The sequence below is a fragment of the Teleopsis dalmanni genome, chromosome 1 (genome assembly GCF_002237135.1).
Source record: "Teleopsis dalmanni isolate 2A chromosome 1, ASM223713v2, whole genome shotgun sequence".
Lineage (NCBI taxonomy): Eukaryota > Metazoa > Arthropoda > Insecta > Diptera > Diopsidae > Teleopsis > Teleopsis dalmanni.
In genome coordinates, this window is record NC_051846.1 from 41244211 (window position 1) to 41264141 (window position 19931).

The 19931-nt window shown below is 23.8% G+C and overlaps 1 protein-coding gene across 7 annotated transcripts in view; it reads right to left on the bottom strand.

The window, feature by feature from the left end:
* Positions 1–19642, bottom strand: part of LOC119687372 — a 43828-nt gene extending 24186 nt beyond the window's left edge. For 4 of the 7 annotated variants that reach the window (XM_038102104.1, XM_038101964.1, XM_038102046.1 and 1 more), the window contains exon 1: positions 18405–19294. In XM_038102104.1, coding sequence (XP_037958032.1) covers positions 18405–19128 — 724 coding nt within the window. In that variant the 5' untranslated portion in view covers positions 19129–19294. Of the gene's footprint in view, positions 1–14501; positions 14589–18404 lie in introns of all 7 variants that reach the window. The other 3 variants (XM_038101834.1, XM_038101764.1, XM_038101694.1) reach the window with 1 other exon arrangement.
* Between the last annotated feature and the right edge of the window lie 289 nt (positions 19643–19931).

A 19931-nucleotide genomic window follows, 5' to 3' on the forward strand; every position in this document is an offset into this window, starting at 1 on the left:
TAGAGCAGTTTAATAGTTAATTTACATGAACAACAAAATTATGTGCAGGTTCCCAATCTATATAGATTGAACTCTATTGAAATCTAGTATTATTTTTATAAAATAGTCTTAAGTAGTTTTAACGCAATACATTCTGGAGATTGAAAAAGTCTTACCTACACATGCCTTGTGACTACAACCCCTTGTAGTTTACGGTACACATTTTAGTGTTATCGCACCGAACAAAGTCTGCGATCTTGATCTAAAATACACTTGATGCATCAATAGCCGTAATTTAAGTCACAATAGATCTAATTAATAATTACTGATTTCTTTAAACTTAAAATTGAAGACATGGATATTTATGAAAATATACTTTGTGTATTGTAAGTTGACATTTCAGATCGCGCAATTTTTCACAACAGTACTTCGTTTTTACCCCTGTGAGATGAGGGTCAGATATTCCCGAAATAAGGCATGCCTGTTGTAAGAAGCGATTAAAATCCTGTAGGCACCACCCTATACTGTTTGAACTATAACTCAAACGGAGTGAATGGTGCCCGGCTGCAGACGAAATCTCGTAGTAGGAAATCAGGGTACATATCTTTAAGCGTTCTGACTAATACAGTTTGCCTCCTTTAATAAAAGTGTCATGGTAACTATGGTTTAAATCTAAATATATGCGAGCAGAATGGCTGCATTTTCCAAACTGGTGCTATGACACAAAGAGCAACAGCTGTGTTAAACAGGTCTCGCTTACACCCAAAGAGGAAAAATACACAAGGAGGAGAGATATATTTGAGCTATATCGTATTTTACCCCAAGAGACTTGATCGAAACAATATATTAAAATTAATGGTTGCTCAACCTCTTAACCGATAACCCTGTTTTTCTCTAACTTGGGTAAGCTAAGCAGCTTAACCCCTGGTAAATAAATATTGCTTGCTATTACTATTATTCTTACACAAGAAATTTTAAAAGTATAAACTTAAGATTTTAAAATCAAATTTTACATTAAATATATGTATTTACATATATATTTATATATATAAATTTACAAATCGGCAAAACAAACGTCGAAATAAACTTTAGCTTATATATATTTTCACATATTTCTGTACATTATCACGGCAATCAACGATTATTAACACTGTGTAGCTTAATACATATATAGAAGTGTAGGAGTGATATGACTTATGAATGAGATATTGACTATAATATTTATTTATATATATTTTATGGGACAAAAAACAACATAAAATAATCTACTTTGCTCCAAAAAAGCTGCAAAAATGATGTTATTTATTTAATTTATTATCAATTAACCATATTGAGCACCGTCATTGGAATATTTGCTGAGATGTATTTTAGGTATATATAGTCAAACGGAACTTATAGCAAAATAGTTAGATTATTTATTTGTAATAAATTTTATTTTTAAAGTTTATTTTATATTTTGAAGTACAATCTTTTATAATCATTGCTTGTAATGGCAATAATTTTTTAATTTTTAAGTAGTGATAATTATTTAAAAAAATTGAAAAACTGATTTTTTAAACAAAATTGAAGTACTAATATTTTAAAAAAAATTTAAATTATTTATTTGCGCAGCATTAAATTTATTTTTTTATTTTTAATTTTATTTAAAAATCAAAATAAAAAACTAAAATCAATTAACCGAACTATAAATGTCTCTGAGCGTCACGTTAGAAAAGCACATCCGTTGCATATGAAAGATATCATTGTTAGGGCAGAAGGCTCTTGCAACTGCTAGATTTGCAACATTTTAATTTACAACTAAAGTACTACCAACACTTACAGTTACATACATACTTAAATAATCACAATAGAACGTACACATTTACAAATATATATATGTATATAAATAAATTACTGGACATACTAGTACGATTTACAAAAATACATAATTTAAATAGATAGAAGTGCATGCGAGTTTACACTGTACTGCAAACAATTGTTGTCTTACAAAAATGATTAAATTATTATTTTTATTATTTTATGTATTAGAAAGGAAAGATTATTTAAATAGAAAATCTATTGGATTTTTATTTAGATTTGCATTAGTTTAGTTGTAGAGTTTTTGGCTGCTTAAGTTTCATTCATTAATAGCCAAAAATATGCATATTATTGCGAGCATATAATAAAGTTTAAATTGAAAGAAATAAAATAAAAATAGGAAAGAAAGCCAAAAAGGATTATAAAAAGAATTATTTAAAGGAAAGTAGAAGAAAATATTAAAAATTAATTTTAAACAAAATAAATATTTTAAATTCGTTTTTAAATATGCAACCAATCAAAGTAAATAACTAGATTTATATACTAAAGGTTTTTTTTTTTTGCTTTACTCAAATTTATAAATAAATTTTAATAATCAGCTCAATGATAGAAATTGCGAACTAAATTCAAAATATAAATACTTTAATAAATTTTGCAATTAAAATTAAATAATGAAATAAATAACAACTTCTTTTAATTTTTTTTAACAAAATCATTTTATATTTTTGTTTCAAATACGTTCACATTTACATTACAATTCACAGTTTAAAAAATTCTCTATTTTTCTAATTATTGCATTAACTTCTATTCGAATTTTGTATTCATTTTTAAACATCAATAAATGTATACAAAAAATAATTTTTTAAATACATCAATTTTTTTTTATAATTAATTTATTTAGTGTACTATTTTTCCTAGACTTAGAGTATCGTTCACTTAATATCTCTCTTCAAAAATATATCAAATTTTTCGAAAATATTGCGCTACTAAAACGAATTCAACTAAATAAGGCAACTTTTATTATATAAAAGTGTATATATTTTTTTATACATATCGTGAATAATATAAAATAATTTAGTGGTTATAAACATAGTAAACCATATAAATTCATATCAAACTTCATAAACCCATTATTAAATATGAACTTAATTGTATTTGAGCTTTATTACTCCATTGAGACTTGGTTAACATATATCTATTGCATCATTTTAATGAAATGTTTCATTCTATAAAGAACTTTATTAAAATTTAAGAAAATTAAGGTAATAAACTCAACAGTATTAATATAGAAGCTAACTTTAAATTAAGCTTAAATTAATTAAATACCTAATGTTGTATATTATTATTTTCTTTGCTTATTTTTGTTTATATGTTTTTATATTGATTTGTAGTTATTTTGTTTAACTTAAGTATATAGCCTGTTAGGCTAAAACTAAGGTTTTATATATGACTATTACAGATATATATGTTCATATTAACGAAAATTAAATACTTTTAAATAAAAGTCAATAAATATTTATCAAGGCAACAACAGTAGGAGCAACTAAACGTAAGGACTTTAATGCTATAATAATAATAATAATAATATAATAATATTTTATTACATTATATTATTATTACAATAATAATAATAATAATAACTATAATAATGTTAGTTGTTAGATATCAAAAATACACTAAATAGCCCTATTCACATTAGCAGTAGCGTGTAAGTGTGTTTAGCAATACTAGAAGCGGGTTAATGCTTAGCCTATGATGGCGTCACAAATTTCAGTTTTATTTGCTATTAGATTTAAATTTATTATATACACTAAATGGGCTATTAACACTAAATGCAGCTAGATGGCTTAAATTTATAGGAGTTTAATAAAACTCTTAATCCCCACTCCCACCCTTGTGTAGGAAGCTGGTTGCTGCTAATGTGTATTGATCCAACAAATTGAATTATAGTAAAGTGTATTAGGAAGTTTATATTGTTCGAAACTTAATTTCTTTAGACTTGAGAAACTTAAGAAAAAAAATATTTATTAGATTTGAAAACAAAATGTGTACAGAAAAAACTTTCATTGTCAAACAACTTTTATCAGTTCAAGAGAGATGTCCCGGTATTCATAAAAAAGCAATTGAGATTCAGAAAAACTAACCAGCTAGTAGCAAGCCCACTATTACTAGAGTTTTCGCTGTAGCTTATTAAATTAGCGCTATCATCATTAACTTCTTAATTAGTATATTTTAACATATAAGCCAATACAATTATTATAACTAAAAAATTACTAAAAAAGAAAAGTTATCAAAGAATTATATTAAACATAAGCTTAAAATCAACTACAAAAATTATTTTACTACATATAATATATACTTATATTACATATTACTTATATATTACTTATAATAATAAGAAAAAAATAATAATAATAATTATTTTATTACTCCTATAGTTTTTTTTTATTTTATATATCTTATAAATATGTACTTAATCCTGATTTTAAACTTTTTGCATTCGAGTTTATAATCTAATTTATGTATATAAAACATAAAATATTGTATCAAAAAGCTTTTTCATAGTATTTAAATATTATAACTGATATTATTTATAATTACGACATATACGTATATTTTCAATAGTAATATTTTTTTAAAATAAATTAACACAGAAGCAAGATTGTTTTACATAAGGCGAATTTTTTTTCGTTTTTTTTTTTGTGTCACTAAATTTTAATAAAAATATGTTTAAATTATTAATGCAATTTACTAAATATGCATACACGCAACTTAAAGTGCTAAGAACTTAAAATAACAAAAAAATAAAAAAAAAATTTAGTTGTAAAAATAAATATTCAGTTATTTTTTATAATAGTATGTTTACAATATAATCTAAACTTAAATTTTTTTTTGTAATATTTTTCATTTTTTTGAATTTTATGGGTTAATTTATTTAAAGCCCTTATCTTAGTATATAGTAATTAACTACATTTGCTTGATATCAGATTAAAGAAATTTTTATATTTTTATAAAAAGCACTAGATTTTGTGAGAATAGGAAAAGATGGAAATGGAAAATATACTAAATTATATATATAGCCTAGAAATATATTATTTAATTTGCGGGTTATATATGAAATTATATATATTAAATTAAAATAATCTGCATTAGTGCAAAAACTCCAAAATCTTTGGAATGATATTCAGAAGCTAAAATTTAAATTTTTGTTGTTTACACACTTAAGTGTTCACATTATGATTTAAATATTATTAACAAAAACAACCTCAAGAGGAATTATCAGAAACGGCGAATCTCTTAAAAACAAAAAGATATAAAAAAATCAAAAGAAAATAATTAAAAGAAAAAAAAATTAATTAAAAATCATTTAAATTAATATTAATTATTATTAAGTTTAAACTAAATTACAAAAAGAAAAAAAATAAAAGAATTTTATTCACAACTTTTCTGAAGTATTTTACTTGATAACAGATAATAACAGATAACTTGTTACTTAAAGTTTAATAGAATTGAAGTAATTTAATCAAATAAATCATAAAAAACTGTTTCATTTCGCAATCTACTTCATACGAAGAAAATTTTATCTTATACAGAGCAAAAAAAATGCAAACGAAAGTTATATTTATTTTTATTGATTGAAAAACTGACTTCAAAATTTCAAAATTAGAAAAATGCTTTCAGTTTCGTATTTATTAGGTTATATATAAGTCAAAAGTCTAACGTGGTTAAGTTATATCATGTTTATTTAGTTAAACCAATTATAATTATTTGAATTAAAATAATTTTTTCGAGTTGAGTTTTTGGTATATTTATGCAAAATTAAACTTTTAAAATAAATTAAAAAATTAAAAAGGTACGACATTTAAGATATATCATATATAAATAATAATTTAATTAACTCAATCTTGCTAACTAAATACATTCGAATTTTAATGAAACTTATAAGTTTCTTATAAGTATAATAAATACAAATAAATTTTTTATTTCTGTAATATAGATTTGGAAATAAATTATCGAACAAAAACAATATATATAATAAATATATATTATTTTATATACACAAATATATTATATTTACACAAAGTATAATATATAACATATATATATATGTAATATAATATAATATATTTTATAAAATAAAATAATTAATTAATTAATTAGTATTTTTAAATAAATAAATTTACTATTTAAATTTAAAGTAAAAATAAATTTAAATTTAGTATTTACTAATAAATAAGAAATGTTATAAAAGCTATTCCTAAACAATCATATATCTTTAAATGAACATTTCTACATTAAAAGTATAGACATTTTAAACATTCACACATATTTTAAATGAAATTAAAAAAATATAAAACAAAAAAAACCAACTGAAATAATATATATTATTTAAATATGTACTTGTTTCTCAAATATTTAATTTCATTTTAAAATTAATTTTGCAGTCATATCTCTCCTTTATCCTCATCTCCCAGTGATGCATAGCGTTTCTGACATTTCAATACAAACACATGAACTTATAAGAATTTTCAAAATTTTATTTTTCAAATTATTTAATTCATGCAGTTTAAATTTAATTGAAAATATTACTTAACAGTGCACTATTATTAAACATAGCCATAATCAGCAAACTATACCTCAGAATATTTTAAATTGCTTTATAAATGATTTTATCAACATTAGAAATAAACAGTAGCAGTTTTATGCACTAAAGCAGCACTATCTTTTTATTTGATATCTAAGAAACAGACTCGATAATTGAGGCAGTAACTACTGTAACTCAGCGGTATTTTTGCGAGGATATTGCTAAATATATTTTTCTGTTATATGGAAGTACTTATTATAAACTTCACTACAAGTGAAGTACAAATTTTCAATCAAAACACTTACTTTTAAAATATATTTATTTTGTTTTAATTGAAATAATATTTTCTCTGAAACTTAATTTGGGTCTACAATGTTACTAGTTTTGGACAGTAACTTTCATTACAGAAAATTAAAGATGTATAAGAAATTTTTTCCATATGTAGAGCAAACTTTAAGGTGAAAATTTTAGACAACTGTGTCGCAATTAAAGTGAAGCAATATTTTCTCGGGAGCTTTACTTAGATCTACAGTACATCTTATTATCAACATATAAATTCAATAGCATAAAATCATAATTATATTCAGGAGTTTCAGTCATATGTGAAGCACTTAATTATGGCATTTCGATTCTGCCGCATTTGCGGTGAAAAATCGCAAATGCGGCAACGGTGCCGCTGTTTAATATCCATCTTTTGGTTTCTAGTAGTTTGTATCGGCGCAAAATTTTTCTTGAGTTATTTTTAAGTGATAAAACAATTTTAAAACATCATGGAGATTCCATATTCTAAACTTCATTTGCCGATAAATTATATCTGCAATAAGTTTTGTGCCTGAAAGTTTTGCCTCTATAAAATTAACTAGTAAAGCACTAAAAATAAATAGTTTTTAATAAATATAATAATTTAAATATAGTTTTAACTACTGATTTATTATTAATATCAATAACAAAACCAAAAATATTTTCTTATAACAAAAAGTACCTATATTTATAAGTATATATAAAACCCTTAAAGTTTTTAATTTTGTTCCGAAGCAAATTTTTATTGTGACCATTGAAGAGTTTAGGCTCTCATAAATTAATATAAAATTGATATATTTTCAAGTGCTGATATAAAATTATTATTATTACATAGTAATTATGTAGAGCAGTAAAAAAAAGCAGTAGTTTTCAATTTGAAAAGCAATGAATGCAAAACTTTCAACAAAATTAAAAAAAAAAAATTTAAGAAAAATAAAGTAGGAGTGTATGCATATTTGTATATTTCTAAAAATGTTTATTATTGCCTTAAGCTAAGCTCAATTAAACTATATAAGCAACTTCTTTATAAACTATATGAAGCACCTTAATAATATAGATACATAAATTTTTTTCTATTTCATATATGATTTCCGCCATATATATATTTTTTTGATAAAGTATCTTTTTATGATTAGCGTGTTTATATTACTACATTTTATAATAAATATTAAGTACTATTATAATATAGTTTTATATATTATAATAATTTATTAATTAAATATAGCTATTTATCACTTCATCATTTATGTGATTTCATTTCTTTTCGTTTATTTTGCTTTTTATAAAAAGCATATAATGTCAGTGTTAAGGTAGAAATTAAGTAATAAATAAATTATTTCACATTGTTAAATTGTGTCATTCAATTTATATTTTAAGCAATTTAGCAATTGTGAAATAATTTATTTTGAATATTTATGTTAAGCTGAGGCAACAACTTAACTGGAGCAACGGTGAAATATGCAACATTGCATTTTGCATTATTAACAGTGTTCCAATTAATTTGTTGCTGAGGTATAATTATTATTAATAAAATTATTGCACAAAAATTGTATAAAAGAAATTGAAACAATAAAGAAAGTAATCAATCAATAAAAACTATTCTTTGATTCTCGTCAAACCTAATTCTGCTTTATATAGAGTAAGTTTCAAGTGCTTAATCTATAACCAATAAGCAATATTCAATAAGTTAAAGTGCTTATTGAATATTATAAGGATTAAGGTATTTTAAATATACAGTCAGAGAGCATCTACAAGTGTTTAATAGCCTTAATTACATACGGTATTTTATAAGAAAAGCATTTCAAAATAAGTCATTTTAGTTTTTATTTAAATGATGACTTTAAATGTAATGATTTAAATACTATTGATAATGTATCTAAATTTATATCAATATAATTCGAACATAACGCGATAAACTATGTTTAATTTACTCAGTTAAGGGTTTTCATCTAGAATGTACAATATTTGCAAGCGCAATTAGTTTAGACTAAAAAAATAAATATTACAAATTTATAATTATTTAAAAGTTGTAATTTATTGTATAATTATAAATGATTGTTAGAATGTTAAAGCAAAAATAAGTTTATTTAAAAATATTAATTTATATATATATAATATAAAATTGTTATTATCAATATTATAAATATTAATAATAAAAATTTTAATTAACAAATATTAATATTTAAAAGCAAACCTTAATTTGCTTATAGTATATTTCTTTTTAGTTAAATTAAAAATTGTATTTAAATCACATTACTATAAAGGAAGTAATTCTGTATTAATATATAATTAAAATTATTTTAGTTTTTAAAATTAATTTAAAATTGAATTTTAAATAATATTATATTTTTAAAAATGCGATAATTTTTTGTTAATAAATAAATAAAATGTGAAAAATCTATACATTGTTGAGAGACAACAACATTATAAATTTAAATAAAAAATACTATAAAATACATAAAAAATATTATATGTAAAATGGAAAGTTTATGGAAAAAATGATTGGAAGCAATTATTGTTTAAAATATAAAAGTATTTGTATAGAGTTTCAAAAAAAAATCATATTTTTGTACAAAATTGTTATCTAACATTGCTTGGAAGCAGATTTATATTTAGTTTAAAAATAAACTAAATTTATTTTTATTATATGGAGCTTACCTAAGGAAGAAATAAGTTTAAGGAAAGTTTTTTACACGCATTCTTCTGGAAGAATTTTAGGAAGTTTCGATAAAACTAGACGCATCCTATTACTAATTTTTTTGTTAAGCGTGAAATATAATATAATAATAAATATAAACTGAAAATATAAATATTAGACATTAAATTGTATACAAAATGTCTCGATTATTGGCATTGGCAGCTAATTTCAACTATTTTGTTTACATACACATATTAATATATATTTATTTTTCACATTTGAATGATCATAAATACATGCTATATCAGTTTTACTTATTGTATAGGTTTTTTGAGTATGAGCTTCATCGAGTATATTTTTAATTAATTAATTTTAGTTGAATTATTTTTTTACGAATTATGAAATATACATACATATATTATATATAATATTAATGTTTCTTAATAATGTATTTTAATGTAAATTGCAGACTGTATAAAACTGCAATTTTGTTATATATAGTTTTACGCATGTCGTGGTATTTGTGTGACTTTGTTTGTGATTTTTGTGCGTGTATCTTGTATATACTTAAGCCGCCATTAGAATTATAAGGGCTCCTTACTTATGATTCTAATATGTTTTGAACATATACTTAATTTCTTATATGCTTTCTTATATGCAATACTAATTCTACTTGAAATATATAGTTTTCGTATAAATTTATATATTAGGAGTTTAACTAATAATTATCTACTGTCTTCGTTATCGCTGTAGCTATTCTGGTTCTGCGCTTCACGTTCCTCCAATAGACTGCGGTTTAGCTCTTGTATCCTAGCGGATAATGCACGTCTGCGTGGTGTACCAAAGGATGGTATGGGCGGTTGCTCAATCAACGTGTTCTTTTCACCTTTCGTATTTGCAAGATATTTGCACAATTTTTTCGGTAATACATATTTTTTTTTGAAATATTGAGATAGATATATTTTTAACACAAATTTAAATGAATTGATGTTGATATCAGTGCGTTTATGGTTTTAAGTGATTTTGTTGTCGAAGTGTTAATATGTTTGTAGCAGTTGTTTTGATTGATATAGTTTTAGTTGCGATGAGATAGAGTCGAGAAAAGAAAGAAAAAACATACAATTTCTTTGTTTATATATAATCAAAGAAAAAAGTATATTATATGCTTAAAGTAGATTTAATTTAATAGTTCTATTAAAAAATATAGAAAGAAATTTCAACTTTGCTAATAAAGTGAAAAAAAGTTAAAGTGAAAAACACAAAGATAAGCGAAAAAAATTTAAAATATAGATAACTTTCCTTTATATGAAAGTAATGTTGACAATATTATTCTTATAAATTTTTTAAATTCTAAATTCATCTAATACAAATTATTTTATTGGGCAACATAAGAAACTTATATTATTGTAGTAGGTACTTAATAAAATGATATTAAAGTATTAAATTTTGAATTAACTAATTTAAATTTGACGTGATTAATAGCCAGATCTTTAAATATTTTTTATAAATAAATTTGGTAGGGCACAAGTTCAATTCCTGGTACTTGCAGTCTCACAAAAATATTATTTACGAATTTGCAATACTTGAAACAGCTATATGGTCAGCCAAAAATTCAATTAATTAAATAAAAAAGAACATAAATATAATTTTTGTTGTTATACGAGGGCGGTTTGATAAGTCAGTGACTTGTTGAATTTTTTGCGCAGTTACTCCAAATATTACTCCAAATAAAAATATGTCAAAATTAACTGCAGATATATCTGTGATATAAAATATTTTTAATTTTATATAAATAATTTATTAAAAGTTAAATGTATTTATTTTATTCTAGTTTTACATAAGAATTCAGTATTTATTGCATTTTATTTTAGCTCTCATTAAATTAGAAAATTGGATCTAATGATGAAGTAACCGGTGTAAAACTTTTAATACATCGTTCTATTAAGAATATGTAGAATATGAAAAATATGTTGTACGGATCATGCTTTATTTTTTCACAGCAACAACCTTTGTTGCGTTTTTATTGTTTGCCTATATTAAGTTTGGAGTGTATGACTTACTGAATGAATCAGTTCATCAATATCAAATTAGGATCAGTTGGATAATTGTTGAAGAATATTAAATTATACCTATGTTTGTCATCTACTTGTTACTTCCTTGTTTCTCTCTTGCATGCTATATTAGCATTAAAGGAGATTGAGAATATTAATTAATAATTAAACACAAGTTCTGGACATATTATAGTATGAAGTGAACTGCAAAAAATGAAAACAAAGTGAAGGGAAGAAAATTTTTTCATCTTCAGTCCATATTTCTATAGTCTATATGTTAGGTATCAAGTAACAATTTGTTGTTAGCAATCTGAAGACGATATTTCAGAGAAGGAGATTCAGTAAATTAAATAAGAATCGCTGAAGCAGTCTTATACAAGATATGCAGGAATAATAAAATGTCTTAGAATCATTATTAAAAGGAAGATATATATATAAATAGCTAATTAGAAGATTACAACAAATTGTGTTACGTAGGAATATTAGAAAAACTTGGAATCATTATTAAAGGGAAAATCTATATAAACCGCTGATTAGTACCGCATCTTATTAAAAAATATGTGTTTATAAACCACGTCAATATCATTTTGATCTGCACGTTGTTACTATATATATCTAATAAAGTTATTCAGAATTGAATACCAGATATTATCTTTATGTACAAATAACTTCAAATGCATAAATTAATGATGAAGAAACTGTTTCACAAAACTATGAATCACTTTGTGCTAAGTAACTTTGTTGTAAACCATTTTTTAATTCTTAAAAAGCCTCAACTACTCTGAGGTTAATATCAGGGGTTTATTTTAAGCATTTTAATGCGGATAATACGTTCCTACCATTATCATATATTTTTTTCGGTTGATTTAATATAAAAAGCTTTGCAAATTCTTTTATCAAATAAGTTTCCTTAACACCTTTAAATAATTATAAGACACTGTTTGTATTTCGGATTCATTTGATAATTCTGACCTAAATACACTTAGATATAACGTAATGTATATAAACTATGTTAGATAAGTAATGAATATAGAAAAAAAATTATTTGAAGATTTACGGATCTGGTCAATGAGATCTAATGTGTTTAGAAATCTAATGTCAAAAATATAGTTTTTGTGAATTATATTTTATATATAACAATTGAGAGTATATTGAAAGCTTATATACAATTTGCTTACAAACACAGTATACTAAAATATAGTAAAATTGTATTTTGAAAAATTATCATATACGATAAGTAAATGAAAATTAAACCACAACAGAACAGTCAGAGGAGAAGAGTTGTGTGAAAAGAAACGGATACGAGAGATATATCTTACTTTAATATTTTTATTATTTACCTTCATACGTTATGTATTTTAGTTTTATGTGGAATAATCTCAGTTCGTATTTGAACAAACAATCACGTCTTTGGAAGAAAAAAACTGTTTCAATAAATTTTAATATATACAAAAACTTTTTGTCGCAATTTTGATTTTATATACAAATTTAAACCGTTTTTAATTTAATTTTAAAGAAATAAACACTTACCCAATGCATAACTTTTAGTATTTATTTCATTAAAGAGTTAATAGATATAATTTTTAAAATCTTTTAATTCTCATATTAAAACTATGATAAGAGGTGAACGTTCATATTGGCAAGATTACTTACACTTCTTGTTATTAAATTTAATGATTCAATTTGTAAATAAATTTTACATAACATTTTTTTTAATATATAGTAATTTTTTTTTTTATTTCTACTTTACCGATTCACCTATATTTTTCATGCAATTTCAAATTTCAAATTTTCATATAAATGCAGATCAATGCTGTAACTATCAGCAATTATATCCAAAATAATTTCTTTTCAACTACTTCTAATAAATGTTTTAAATTAAAAAAATTAAATATTTAAATCAGCACTTGAAAATCTTTCAATTTTATAACTTTTTCCTTTTTTATTTCGAAGGGAATCGGGATATTTATTCATACAAAAATCGATATAGCATTTGATTTGTTTTTTTTTTTTGTTTTTTTTGAAATAATAACATTTCCAATTATCATATAATTAATTTTTAAAACCAATATTTTTTTTTTTGGATTATTAACTATTTTATATAAAATTAATATAAAATATAATTTAAATCAAATATATATAAATTAATTATTTAGAAGCTGCAACTACATAAATTGTTCAGAATAAAAAATAATTAAATAAAACATAAATATAAAAAGCTAGAAAAATTAATTATTCTTGAATTATAAAAATGCGTAAAAAGCTTAAATAACCAATTGAGCAGATAAGAAGTCGTTGAATATTTTAAAAATAATTACATTTTATTTTTAATACTATTTATAATTTTCCACATTCTAAAATATACGTACTACTTATATAATACTTACTTCCAAAAGGCGTTCTATGTACAAGACAATTTTTTTACCATTACTAAAATAATAAGGCAAAAAGTTTTATATTACATATATAACAGAAACATATTTACATTAATTTTTTATATAGCTAATTTTCATATTTACAGCATTACAGTCAAATATATTTTCTAATAACATCGACAGATATTCTGCAATTTTTAATTAACAAAGATACAAATTTTCATATTACAGTCTTAGGAACGTTAAAGGAATTGTATTTGTAAAAACTACTAAAGCCATTTTATTCTTCTATAAAATTTTTGTTTTCTTTTAAAAATATTTATCTAAACTATTTACCATATTATTTTCACTTAATATTTATCTAAAAGTAATTAACTATATTTATATTGTATTTGTATAACAAAATCAAATCGTAATTTTTTTTCTTTTTTGCAACTTCAAGGATCATTTGAAAATATTCACTTTAACTGAATCTTAATTCAATATGAAATTGTAAATTAACTCAAATTTTGATAATACTATGTTTTCGATATATTATATTACATTTTTACAGCTACATTAAGTAAGCAGTTTTTAGGCAGGTGATTGTGGCTTATAAAAGCTTTCTAAGCTCTTAAAAATTAAAAATAAAAACGTGAAATTTGTTTGATATTGAAGTGAATTGACTAAGAATATGAAATTCAATTTGAATATAATTTGAATATAATTTGAATATAATTTGAATATAATTTGAATACAATTTGAATATAATTTGAATTAAATTCAAAATTATTCACCTGCTAGTTGAGAACTCAGGGTCTCTTTTCCTATATTTTGTGGTACTTGTTTTTTACCTTTAGGATGTACAACATTTGTTTGCTTGCCTAGAAAAACATACGAGTAATTTGTAGAACTTAATAATTATATATAATTACTATACATATATGCATCTTTTTATACATATTCTTTGTAAAAGTTTTTTTATCGTGTTAATTCATTGCTTATATATGCTTTCTGTACAAAATCTGCAAATAAAATGGCTAAAGCCAGCGTAAAACTAAATAACAACTAAATTACTAAATACATACATATAATAAATTTTTTTTTTAAATACTTTTTTAAAAGCAAATCACTACTTCTATCACAGCTTAACAATGTAAAGGCATCGGTGTTTGCTCAACTTTAAAGGCTTTTGATTGACTTAAAATCGTCTTACATTAGGTAAATGCCATGTAATTTGTGGATAGCTATTGTGTTTATTTAATTAATCCGCTTATGGTGACTTAAAATTTTGTAAATTTATTCAAACTCAACAAATGTAGTGTAAAACTTAGTAAATATAACATAAAATAAATTAAAAATAATTATTTTTTAAACTATATGATGCTATGAATATTAAAAAAAAATTTGAATTTTATAATTTTTTTTATTTAAGATACTTTGTTATATATTATAAACTACTGAGATATGCTTAAATATACACTTATTTTGTTTTTTGTTTTGTTTCTTTTTAAATTTTAATTTTATATATATATATATGTCTACGCAATACTTTTTTTATAGAATTAAATATTAAAATGTATGGACTTAACAAACCAATTGATTTTATTGTATCATTCGTTTATAAGGGAACTTAGGCAAGAACTCGTAGCTAAACTACTTATTTTTTTGGATTACAAATACACATATGTGGATGTCTTTGCAATTACGTTTTAAATTTGAAAATAAGTTCAATATAGAAAACGTATGGGCTTAGCAATAGTTCTAAATTTTTTCAATCAGTGGCTCTTGTTCCTTTAAGATACTTGAGACCTAAAACGCAAACCTAGGACCCAGACCTAGAACCAAGACCTAGAACCTAGACATAAAACCCAGACCTAGAATCTAAACCTATGACCCTAACATTCTTGAACACTAAACCTGGGCTTTAAGCTTAGTTTTTCAATTTAGTAACTATAAATATTTAGATTGCGTGTAAATATATATAATTTCATTGTGAATGTATATAAGCTCAGCAGTAGTTGTGGGTTTATTCCTACCAAAATTTTCTATTTTATGATGACACATAAATCACGGCTTTATATTTTATGGAAGCACTAAACAGCCCTAAACATCCCTGTTCATACCCAAAAAACAAAATCTACATTTTTAGTGTTATTTTACTATAACTGGTTAAAATTTTTAAATTTAAATGGAAATCACGAATAAGAAATATATTCAAAATATTTTAATAACAGTAAATAACAAAATTAAATATGACGAATTATTACCCCATACGAGTGGATTAAACATTTGATCGGTATAATATTGATCCATTGACTTCCATTTGGAGCTATCTCAGTGAGCAGTTTTTGCAATTTTTGCTTTCGTAGCACCGCAAAAGTAAAATATTTTACACTACAAAAATACCATTAATAATAAAATATAGTTCATTCATGTAAGTCTATATCACAAGACTGCAAAACCTTAAGTAATTTTTGATTCTTATAAACCTAACTATTATTATCTTTAAACTCATAAGTAATTACTGTTAATTACTCTGTTCTTTTAATTTATTATTATTTTAAATGTCTGAAATAATGTGTGAGCTCTAAACGCCCCCGTAGTTAGACCTGCATAGTCTAAGAAGCCCTACTTCTACATGTTATCCATACTGGCCTGATAGAATGTTATATGCGGTTTGAATAGATATAATTCTATAATACTAAAATATTATAAAATTATATTAAACAATAAAGTTAGAGATAGACAAAATATTTAATTGTGTTATATTTTATAATAATTTTTTTTCCTTAGAAACACACTTCTACTTTTAAAAAAAGTATTGAAGTATTTAATGTTATTTACATTTTAATTAAAACACACTTATACCATTAAATAACTGATGAAGGATATTAATTCTTATATGATGGTATTTTGTTTTATTTGTAATTCGAGAAAGAACAATGTATGATATAAATACCTTAAAAAAGTTTATAAATGATTTGAACTTTTTATATCTACTTTATAGAATGATAACCAATTATTTTATATACTATTTTAAAAGCCTCCTAAACCTTCCCAAGTAGTGCTTATAATAAAAATTAATAATAATAAAAAATAACTAATTATGAAAACCTAATTACTTTATATTTTGAAAGATATTTAAATTTAAATCAAATTATTATTATTAATTTTATTGTTAGGGGATGTGGCACTGTGACCGTCGAGTCTATTGTGCCCCCTTCTGGGTTTTGAGTAGGTTTTTAAGCCCTATTGCGTCAATATACTACTTTTTATTGAAACCACCTTACAGATAAATCAAATTAAAGCGAATCTCAATTTTCTATTCGACGATTGATATCTGTCATCATTTTGAGTAGCTGCAAGTTATGTTCATCATCAAAATCGATAAAGACACAAATATATATAATAGTTCAAGGATTTGATTTAATCATTACATAGTTTTTACTTCTACAAAATTTTACTCTGAGACTTAGTATCTTTACTCTATTACTGATAATGACATGGAGAGAATATGTTAAATAATTATCTGTCTTAATTAGTATGCAATAACTAAAAATTATCTCTAAGTTGAGTATTTCATTAGTTCTGACTTAAAATTCACATAATAATACCAATGTGTACCAATGCAGGATATTTGCTAAACCTGTAAACTTCTATGGGAAAACCATTTAATGTGTAAAAATTGAATTTTTATATACAATAACTTAAGTTTACTTAACATTTTTTATTAAAAATTATTAACAAACTCGATACATGATAATATAAATCACAAAAATATAAAAAATATAGAAATATATTCATATGTTTTTGATAATAAATACTATAACATTATGTTATAATTATTTTGCATTCTGTTAAATGCTTTACACATTTATGTTAAATGCTTAAACGCTTTGCACATTTATGTTAAATGCTTTAACATTTTAGCATTTATTGTAAGTCCCTCTCAGTATAACTGCTTACTTTCTCATAAAACGTTTGTTTTAAGCTTTAGTTTTATTGAGAAAATTAAAATGCGTAAATATTTAAAAATAATGTTATCCAATTTTTTTCTTATATCATAAAAACATTATAGCACTAAAAAAACAAACATTTAACAAATTTTGTTTTTTTTTTAATTATATACTTATATTGAAATTATTTTAAATTTAAAATTACATACAACTACAATAAACTTAATTCAATAATTAACATTTCAAACTGTTAATCTATGAAATAAACTACAAAAAATGCTCGTCAATTTCTATCACTGATTAGAATTATATCTTATTTGGATTGAAAAATATACATTTATAATTTTAAAGAAATTTTGCTTCAATTGGATTTTGGTTTTTGCAAAATAGTAGAAAAATTTAAGAAATAAAATAATCTTACACAAAAAAAAAAAATAAATAAAATTACTAAACTGCACTCAATTAGAAGCAAAGTATTTTAAGAGTGACATGCAACTGCTTGAGCTTCAAGTTTATTGTTATATTTTCTTTAGTACAAAGTTAGTACAAAGGCGGAAGTAATGTGCGAAAATATTCATATTTAACAAAATTATGAGATATTCTAAAGCAACTTTACGAACTAAGTTATTATATATATATATATTGCATTTACAGCTTTTATGTATTAAAATTTATGGAAAAATTTTGTTACGTACGAATATACGAATAGATTTTATATATGGAAAATATATTAGGTCTTACCTGTATCAACAATCACATCGATAAGGTCCATTGATTTGGCGAAAGCATCTTTCAAATTGATATGATGAAAGGAAACAATGCTACCCTCACGTTTGGCACGATCGAGCGCCTCACGCCGTTTCAGCGCCTTTTCGCGTCGCATCTGATTCTTATAAAATTCAGCAAAATTGTTAACGATGATGGGAATAGGCAAAGCGATTACCAGAACACCGCATATGCAACACACAGTACCAATAACCTTTCCCAGTGCAGTAGTGGGATAGATGTCCCCGTAGCCAACAGTTGTCATTGTAATACCCGCCCACCAAAATGTTTCCGGTATTGAAACGAATTTTGTATCCTTTTCATCCTTTTCGGCAAAATATGCCAGCGAAGAAAATATGAGAACGCCCATGGCCAGGAACAGCATTAGTAGACCGAGTTCCTTATATGAATTTCGTAGCGTAAAGCCTAACGACTGCAGGCCCGTTGAGTGACGGGCCAGCTTAAGGATTCGCAGGATGCGCATGATGCGAAAAACTTGCACCACCCGGCGCACATCCTGGAACTGGTCCGTTGCATTTTTATTTGTCTCCAACAGGAATAGGGACACAAAATATGGGAGTATTGCCAATAGATCGATTATATTAAGGCCGCCCTTAAAGAATTTCCATTTATCCGGTGATGCGCTAAACCTAAGTATATATTCTAGAGTAAACCATGATATACAAACGGCCTCAACCATAGCCAATTGAGGATTATCCTGTGGTGTGCCATTGTCAATGTGTTGTAGTTGTGGTAGGGTGTTCAACGTCAGGGCTATGGTAGACAGGACTATAAATAGTATGGATATCACTGCGATAACCTGTGGGGAAGATTTTGCGAAACAAATTGAAAATTTGTCTTTTAATTGTGCTATTTATTGCATGTATTTAACACACATTATCTTAACGATAAGAATTTCCTAATATCAAAATTTTGCCTACATATGCTAATGTAACATTAGTCAAAGGTTGTTTAACACGAAACAAAAAGTTCAATGTTAACTTTTAACACACACCAATGTTAAAGGGATTTTTCAGCACTGCTTGTTAGGCGCTGTAGACTGTTGTTGGTCACTTGTTGCAATTTGGGACTTTATAAAGAGATTTATGAGGTGGGGGCTTATATGGAGGCTTAGGTTGAAGTTGTTACTACTTAACAAAGGCTGGTGTATTATGTGAAGTATATATTATTTTTATTCGAAAGCTTTTCTTAATTATTTTAACTAAATTACTAACTTAAATAGAATAAATAAAATTATATTAAAAATTGTACTTAAAGAAAAATTATAAGTAAGTAAAATTCAATTATAAAAAAGTTATTTTAATTAAATGATTTTTGATTTTATTTTAATTATTTCTATTAAAACTTGTGGCTCCATATACGTGTGTGTATTTGATTACAAATTTGTTTGGAAATGTTAGTATATGTATTAACGAAGTACAATGTCTTGTTATATGTGTAAAGAGGAAGTAATTATAGACAGTCACAGATAGAGATATAGAG